This window comes from Petaurus breviceps, unplaced genomic scaffold, assembly GCF_028583685.1.
Source record: "Petaurus breviceps papuanus isolate PSGF00001 unplaced genomic scaffold, PetGlider_PUasm1.0 185, whole genome shotgun sequence".
NCBI lineage: Eukaryota > Metazoa > Chordata > Mammalia > Diprotodontia > Petauridae > Petaurus > Petaurus breviceps.
The window spans coordinates 35,776,586-35,785,930 of record NW_027185797.1 but is presented as its reverse complement, the minus strand read 5'-3'; the positions used below and the strand labels follow the sequence as shown (position 1 = coordinate 35,785,930).

The 9,345-nt window shown below is 40.3% G+C and overlaps 1 protein-coding gene across 2 annotated transcripts in view; it reads right to left on the bottom strand.

Annotated features, from left to right (window-relative positions):
• Positions 1-3,483: 3,483 nt before the first annotated feature.
• Positions 3,484-9,345, bottom strand: part of LOC138161817 (zinc finger protein 420-like) — a 30,856-nt gene continuing 24,994 nt past the window's right edge. The window contains exons 5-6 of one of the 2 annotated variants that reach the window (XM_069088764.1): positions 8,985-9,080; positions 3,484-7,549 (exon numbers count right to left, since the gene is read on the bottom strand). In XM_069088764.1, the coding sequence (XP_068944865.1) occupies positions 5,061-7,549; positions 8,985-9,080 (2,585 nt within the window). In that variant the 3' untranslated portion in view covers positions 3,484-5,060. The remainder of the gene's footprint in view (positions 7,550-8,984; positions 9,081-9,345) is intronic. The other variant, XM_069088765.1, reaches the window with a different exon arrangement.

Genomic DNA, 9,345 nt, shown 5'->3' with positions numbered 1-9,345 from the left:
TGTGGTAGCTGCAAACCCTGAGGACGCTTGGGGTGCTTGCTGCTACATTTGGTGATCTATATCAGCTGTTGTCGTCTCATCCTGGGGTCTTGGGAACAGCTGTCCACCTCAGATATCAGCTGCTACTGTCCCTGCTTAATCTTGAGGGTCAGGTCACCTGTGGGTTCTGAAATCCAAGTGGGAGCTACTGCCCTTTTGAGATGTGACAGTGGATTCAGGACTCTACTCCCTGGAGTTCAGCTTTGGTGGGAGTAGAGAACAGGACTTCAAAGGAGCCTTTCCTCCTTGGCTCCAAAGAGTGTTTTCGAAGATGACATTTCCAGTAGACCCAGTAACTGGCTTGCATCAGGGTCTGAATCTCTGTTGGAGTTTCTAAAGAATGGGACTGTGAGACAAAGTTGGTAAATCTGATATCTTCTGAGCCAACTCAATGCAGCATTGTACGAGGAAGGCTGTTATGCTTCCCACCCACACATACAGTGGCATTAGGTGTCCTGTTACTGTCTCCTAAGGACTGAGCTTATGGGAGCCAAAGGGTCTAGACCTAAGGCTTAGCAGGGCTAAAGGAAGGGCTTTGGGCCAGGAGATACCTGGCTCCTCAGAGAACTTAGCAAGGGAGGTTTTAAGTATCCCATTAACTCTTTCAACCATTTCTGATGACTGAAGTGATAGACAGGACAGAGATGCTAAGTAAGTGGCCAGGATGAAAGTAGCTTAGCTAATGAAGCTACCTCTATCACTATGTATCTCTTTAGAACCCCCACCCCCCACCCCAACCCCAATGGAATGACTTTTTCCAAGAGGCTTTTTACTGCCCCAGAGGCTGTCAGTACAACTGAGAAACACTTCCACCCACTGGGAAAACATACCAAAGCATATTTGTATCCAAGGGCAGGTAGCAATTGAACAAAGTTGATCTACCAAGTTTCAAAGTGTGCATAGGGGAGAGGAAACTGGCCACAAGCAGGCTTCAGAGAGACTTGGATGCACTGTGCTTAGGGCAGGTGGTGACAGCAGCTCTGTGAAAACTTCCCCATCAATATTTTTGAGCTAGTTCCACTAGCTTGTCAGGTCCCCCATGGCTGAATGAATGAAGGTGTTCCATTATAGGGAGGGATATGTTCTTAGGGAGTACTATAAGTCCATTTGGACAGACCCATAGTTTTATCAAATTTACATCCCTGGTTTTGAAGCTTATCTTGCTTTGTCATAAGCATTCTTTTCTGGGCAGTGGCTATATCTTCTTTTGTTAGGCTAGGAGTCTTAGGCAGGCCTTCAGAGTGAGATGGATTTACTAAGACCCTGCTTATGGGGAATTTGAGGAATTAAGAGTTGTCATTTTAGCTGCTTAATCAGCCAAGTCATTTCCACATTTTCTGGGACTGTGTCCTGGAATTTTAATTACTGCTACACCTTGGGGAAGCAGTAAAGAGTCTAACAGATGGGAAACCTGCTTCTGATTTTTAATGGACTGTCCTGAGGAGGCGAGGAAGCACTGATGTTTCCATAGCATCCCAAAGTCATATTCCAAAGTCTCGTTCTCACTTTCCATCTCAGATGGGTAAATGGCAGGATTAAATGTGCTTATACCAACTATATTCTCTCCTTTCTCAGAGCTGAATAAATCAGATGGGTGAGCTAACTGCACACCAATAGGTGGGGCATTGATAACTGATGCAACATCAGTAACTTCTTAAGTCCACAAGCTGAAGGGAACTTATTTAAGAGCTGGATGGTCAGAAGGGGTTAAAGGACAAAAGGGTGAAAGGCACTAATCTCTCCAATAATAAAGGAGAGTGGTTCTAAGAAACAGGCTACAGTGGTCTTATTTGCAATCCCCACAACTGAGACACACAACTCTGGGGAGGGAAGTAAGGAAGGCAGAGGGGTTTAGAACTATTCTAACAGGAGTCATAGGATGACAGTTATCACCTGTACATCCCCCTCCCTTTGCCAGCCCTCCCTAGAGCCTAGTCATGCTGAGTGTTTGGGATGGTAGGGAGCGTCACTCAGTGTTTTCTGGGGTGCTTTCTGGAACCAACTGCTAGTCTCTCCTTTCCCAACTGAGACTACCATGAGTTGATACAGATAGATACCTGGGTCTGTATGTATGCAGGGTTAGTCAGAACTGCTTAGCAAAGCCTATGGGATCCTCCCTGAGGCTGGAATACTCCTTAGGAATAGATTGGAATCTTTCAAGCTTCCAGGGCTTGAAACCATAGGTCCTGATCAAGCTAGGCTCCGCAGGGCTTTTTCCTTGGAGAATTTTGGCTTGCACTTTGAAAGGGAACACAGAAACTGGGAAACTGGTGGAGTCTTTTGGTAAAGGTGGGTAAATTTTAGATAGTTGGGTACTTTGGGGATTGTAAAGAATGTTTTCAAATTATTTAATCCTTTCTTTCATGGATTCTAATTCAAACCTATGTTTTTCCCTTTGCTTCTGAATACCATTTATCATACCTGTCCCACTCAAGAGGCTGTTTCCTTGTTCATCTAGTGGGTGATAAACATTCCTTTTAATACATCTTGATGTAACCAGCTGCTTTGTAGCATGTACCCATAGCTCATTTGTAAGACACATTCCAAATTCATTTGCTGTTGGTGTGTCTGACTGCGTGAGTAAAGCTGCAATGGCCCTGTTTCTTTCTGTATAGCCGCCAGTCAATTGGGAGTGGCTCATTAACAAATTCAACAGAAAAAAACTAGTGATAACAGTGAGATTACAACACAAGCATACAAAAGAAGACAGGAAAGGTGTGATAATAAGAGCCAGGTCAGGAACAACCTATTAAAGGCACAAAAGTTTGGGGTGAGGAAGAAACATGAAGGGCAAAGAAGTAACGTTGAGAATGGAAAGATAAAATTAAAGTTCAAGGAGCTTCCATTCTTCTTGACCCTGTGGATTCCAGTGCAGCACAAAGACATCGGAGCTGACTGAAGAATAATACCACAAAGAAATAAGGAGACCTCATGCCTTAATGTCCAGGTGTGAGACAAAAAAATGTTGGAAAAGACTTTCCCCTCTCCAAACCTTTCCATCACTGATTTTTTTTTTTTCTTAGCAGCTATTATAGGTAGAAAACCTTAAAAGTATAAGAAACTACCTTCTAAGGCTCCATTCCTGGGGAGTTTGGGGACCATGATCAGCAGCGTGCTCCATTAGCTTAATAAAAGCACTTAGGTACTTACTTATACCACTGGCACAGAAGTAGACTCCAGGAATAGTCACCTCTATTCATTCTTATTAGCTTTATGTTGGATTCTGTCAAATCCTTATTATAGATCCAGACTAATTTAGCAAATCATCCAACAATAATGCCAGATCTGGATAGTAAAAATAGGCATAACACAAAATCTTTCAAGTCAAATTCACTCAGAGAGATAATCAGATCTTAACTTGGGATAATAACTATAGATGATTACTTCCAGGGGTACGAGGACATTTATGATTAGGTGGAATTTTGGCATCAAAATAAAAGACAAAACTGGACCAAAAGGTTTATTTGTGTAACTGGAGTGTATATAAACAGAGCAAGCGATTATGGTTTATAACAATAACTGACAGATCTTATTTTGCAAAGCATCTTACATATATGACCTCATTTAAGCCCCACAACAACCCTAGGAAATGGGTACTGCAAGTATTCTCTCACTTGATAGATAAGCAGAGTCAGAAAGGTTGAATGACATGCCCATGGTCAAATAGCTAATAAACACTGGAGCGGAGACTCAAGGCCAGCCATTCCTTGCTCCAAGGCCAGCATTCTAATGACTCCATACAAAGCAGGCATTGGGGAGGAATTTTCAGGGAGCACAGTGGGGAAAAGCACAAGATTCGGAGTCATAACATTTGGGTCTGAACCTGACCTCGGCCACTTACTAATTATATTATCTTTGGCAAGTGATTCCCCCTTTCAAGGCCTAAGCTTCCTCAACTATAAAGTGAGAGGTTGTTATATATGATCTCTAGGTGTTTTTCCAGCTCTAATTAATATGATTCTATGATTTAGAGAGAAATAAGAGGGGCACCTAAGGGGTAATAAAGACTTTGCTTCAACATCTGGAATTTGTATCTTCATCACCTTGATGTCTGTAGGTCAATGTGCCGGTAACCTGAAATAGCTCAGAGCCCATGAAGAGTCTAACCTGGTATTTTTATGCCATAGTCTAATAAGGCTAGTCACAATCATGTGGAAAGGCAGCGACCCAAGTTGTGACACCAGTCCTTTCCATTGATATCTTCTTTTTAGAGTCAGCTTTGCCCAGGTAGTCTGTGCTTCCTGACCTACCCCCTCCCCCCACCACACACACACAGACTGAACTCTCCAAGAATTTCTCATGTGCCTTTGCAACAGGAAACTGAATTTTTAAAAATTGGAATTTTATCCTTATTCTGCTTTTCCTGACCTACACTGTTCCCTTCCAAAAAATGGGAAAGTAAGATTAAATGATTTTTGGAGGGCCTTCCAGCTATGACATTCTATAGTTCTACCCAAGACCAAAATACAAAACAGTAGTAGCTATAAACTGGACCCATTCACATCAAAGGTAAATCAATATAAATCTTAGAGAAACTTCCAAAAATGAGATGCTTCATATGTTATTTTCATATCTCAGGCAAAAAGTTATCTTGGGCAATTCCCCCACTATCTTTAAATCCTTTATTCCAAAGGTATGCAAATTATTATTTTTTTAAATAACACCTTAATGCTTTCATTAAAGAGATTCTTTTGGAAATCTTGTAGTTTAAGGATTAGTTTGGAATTAGCACAAGTTGCCGTACTGACTAACACTATGTTACTGCTGCCTGATGGCAGTTAACATGTATTACTGGATGTATAAAGCAAAACAAAGTCATTTTGATCTACTAAAGCACCAAACAACTTTGTACCTAGTGACAAAGTGACATATTGACTCTCCAGTACTTAGCAATGAGAATTCTTCCTACATCATTGCATCTCTAGTTAACATCCAGCATAAAGTCTCTGATGTCTGTTTTGAAGCACATGCCAACATTATCCCTTAGCCTTATTATAGGCTTCAATATTCATTTTTAATGCTTAGAGTTTAGAAAGATGCTTACAAAGATGTTTCCTAAGTGTTGAGCTGGTGCTAAATGCTTTCCCACATTCTTTACATTCAAAGGGTTTCTTTCCAGTATGAATTCTCCTATGTTCAGCAAGGTGGCCCCTCTGACGGAAAGCTTTTCCACATTCATTACACTCAAAGGGTTTTTCTCCAGTGTGTATTCGTTCATGATCCCTGAGGACTGAATTACTTCTGAAGGTTTTTCCACATTCATTGCATTCATAGGGTTTCTCTCCAGTATGAATTCTGTGATGATTGATAAAGGATGTTTTATGGCTGAAGTGTTTACCACATTCATTACACTCAAAGGGTTTCTCTCCAGTATGAATTTTCTGATGTTCAGTAAGGTGTCCCCTCTGACTGAAGGCTTTCCCACATTCATTGCATTCAAAGGGTTTCTCTCCTGTATGAATTCTGTGATGATTCCAAAGGCTTGAGTTATTGCTGAAAGCTTTTCCACATTCATTGCATTCATAGGGTTTTTCTCCAGAATGAATCTTTTGATGATTAATAAAGGATGTCCTATGACTAAAACTCTTCCTACACACACTGCATTCAAAGAGCTTCTCTCCAGTATGAATTCTCTTATGTTCAGTAAGGTGACCCTTCTGGCTGAAGTCTTTCCCACATATATTACAATGAAAAGTTTTCTCTCCCGTGTGAATTCTCTGATGCTCAATCAAGTGGAGACTTTTGCTGAAATTTTTACCACATTCATTACACCCAAAGAGTTTCTCTCCAGGATGGCTCTTCTGGTGTTCAATAAGGTGCCCCTTCTGGAACAAAACTTTCCCAGATTCCTTATGTTCAAAGGGTTTCTCCCCAGTATCAATTATTGGATGTAGAGTAAGGTTTGCATTCTGGTTAACAGTGTTTCCACATTCATTAAATTCAAAGGGTTTCTCACCAGCATGAATTCTCTGTAGAGCAAGCCTGGCCTTATGGCTTAAAGTTTTCCCTCTTTCCAAACGTCTTAAAAATTTTTCTCCAGTATGAACTCTCTGATGGTCAGTAAGGTGCCTCTTCTGTTTGAATGCTTTCTCACAATGATTACAGTTATAGGGTTTTTCTCCAGTATGAATTCTCTGATGATTCTTAAGGATTGAGTTATTGCTGAAGGCTTTCCCACATTCATTACAGATGTAGGGTTTCTCTCCAGTATGGACTCTCTGGTGCTCAGTATGATGCCCCCTCTGGCTGAAAGTTTTCCCACATTCATTACACTTATAGGGTTTCTCTCCAGTATGAGTTCTCTGATGTAGAGTAAGGTATACCCTATGACTGAAAGCTTTTCCACATTCTGTGCATGCAAAAGGTTTCTCACCAGTATGAATTCTCTGATGTTGAATAAGATGTCTTGTCTGGTTGAAGGTTTTTCCACATTCATTACATTTATAGGGTCTTTCACCAGAATGAATTCTTTGATGATTCCGAAGAATTGAGTTGTTGCTGAAGGCTTTCCCACATTCATTACAGATATAGGGCTTCTCTCCAGTATGAATTCTCTGATGTTCAGTAAGGTGTCCCCTCTGGCTGAAAGCTTTCCCACATTCATTACATTTATATGGTTTTTCTCCAGTGTGAATTCTCTGGTGTAAAGTAAGATATACTCTATGACTAAAAGCTTTCCCACATTCAGCACATTCAAAAGGCTTTTCTCCAGTATGGATTCTCTGGTGTTCATTAAGATGGCCCCTCTGGTTGAAGGTTTTCCCACATTCATTACATTTGTAGGGTTTCTCTCCAGTATGAATTCTCTGGTGACTCCTAAGTATTGAGTTGTTACTGAAGGCTTTCCCACATTCATTACAGATGTAGGGTTTCTCTCCAGTATGAATTCTCTGATGTTCAGTAAGGTGACCTCTCTGGTTGAAGGCTTTACCACATTCATTACAGTTATAAGGTTTCTCTCCAGTATGAATTCTCTGATGATTTCTAAGGATTGAATTATTGGTAAAGGATTTTCCACATTCATTACATTCATATGGTCTTTCGACAGTATGTATTCTATGATACTGAATAAGGTCTGAGTGGTAAGTGAAGGGCTTCCTGCATTTACCATACTTGCAAATAGAATAGGGCATTCTATTATGTTTATTTAGTTCTGAAAACTGTTTGAAGTTCTTAGTAAGCGTATCATATTTATGGAGAATTTTTCCTATTGGAACCCTCTGTGTTGGAACAATGATTGTTGCTAGACTAAACCTTCTTCCAAATGTATTACATTCATTAATATTCAACTCATCATTAGTTTTTGTGTGAAATATTGAAAGTTCCTTGGATTGTCTACTCCAGTTGCCCTTCTGCTTCTCTTGCCTGACATCACATTCCCATGCTCCTCCCAACTTGCAAGACCAGGGATAATTCTTTTGGATTATCTCCTTAGATGATTCTCCCAGAGAAAAGTCCTGCTTTTGAATCCAGTCCAAGTTTTCACACCTTGTCTTCTGAATAATGGAATCTGAAAGAAACGAAAAAAGCATCAAAACCTGCAGTTCTCTCTACTGTGAGAAAGGAAAATGCTTATATTAAGTTCTTGACTCTGACTCCTAAATGAGCAGAAATTATTACCCATTTGGAAAAAGGAAAATAAATACTGTTAAGAGAGAACTGAAGCCCAAGACATGTGAACAACTAGGAAAAGAGCTTCTAGAGCCTAAATGACTTAAATATGAGAGTAATGAAAGCATTTGTAGATGCATTTAGAGAACTACTGTTAGTGATTCAAGAGAAAAATGCTTAAAATGTTCAGAAAATAGAAACAAGTTGATGCTGGAAATTCCAGACTATAAAGCCTGATATCAACCTCTGCAAAATTCAGGAAACTATTAAATAATACTTGGAGAGATCTTGAAAAAGAAAAACAAGAGAACTACTAAGGTCTGATGATGAACAAATCACTCAGGCTGGGAATTAGACCAGGGTTTGACCTGTTATGTCATCGTTTCAGGGAACTCCCGGGTGAAGGAACTGCTTCTAATGCAAGTCAGACAAATTACAGTCCTAGGGAGCCCAGAGGTAAAGCCACTTGCCCACAGTTGCATAACCCAAGTGTGTAACAGGCACACTGAGAGGCTAAACTTAATCTAATTTATCCATAAGATTTCTAGACTGAATGAGGAATAAACATATAATAGCAGCTGTACCTCTACAGGATGTACCAAAGGCTTCGGGCAGTTTTAAGCTTTAGCAGCTTAAACTCTGTCAAGTGCTTTACTTACATTCTCTCATTTCAATCTCACAATCAACATATTAGGTGTCATTAGCGTACTGTAGGATGGGAAAACTAAAGCAGAGACATGAAGCGACTTGGCCTGTGTGTCAGAGGGGGCGTGTGAATCCAAAGCCAGTGTTTTATGACTATCCCTGGCTGTCTTTTTCATTCTATTTCCCTTGCTAAGAATGCCTTACTCATCTATCCCCAACTATTCAAATCCCAACATTTTGAACACAACACAGACATATCATGTATTGATAATTAATTGTTATATGGGTAAGGTAACTTATTTTTGCAAGGAGCATGTAAAATTATAGCAAGGAATGAAAATGTCTCATAATTTTTTAGACTTGTTCTCAGGGTACAGTCTAGTGCTATATTCCTACAAGGTGGTAAAACCATGGCAAATGACCAACTGATCAATCAATAAGCATTTAAAAAGTGACTACTATAACCCAAGCAGGATTTGCGGTGCTAAAATGACTTCTGGTGAATAAATTTTGACTTGTTGAAATTAAACAACAAAGGCATATGAGGGACTTTCCTTATCCTTGGCAGCCTTAGCCCTTTTTCCTCCACCAAAGTGGGGCCTTTGAGAAGAGATCTAGTCCATTTCAAAGGTGAGCAGTTCAACTGTTGTTTGGAATGACTCCTATCTACCTGGTTTTCACTTATGTACCTGGACAAACGATTTGTGGGACTTCTGTCTCTGATGTCCATGGTCCTTCCCCTCGCTCCAGCTGGGATATCACATCTGGTTTAAAAACTGGAAACCCTAATCACATGAAAAGACATGGAAAGTGTTAGGAACACAGACTCACTTTGGAATTCTGAGCATCGCAGACTCTCAGAGTTGGAAAGGACCACAGAGACCATCTAATCTAAATCATACCAAATCCCACCCATGACATGCCCAATGGGTTGTCATCCAACATTGTGTGAAGACATCTAGTGAGGGAGAATATGTGAACTCCACGGAATTCCTTGGAAGCTTTAATTGTTAGGACATTTCCTTTATCTTGAACCAAACTCTGATTCTG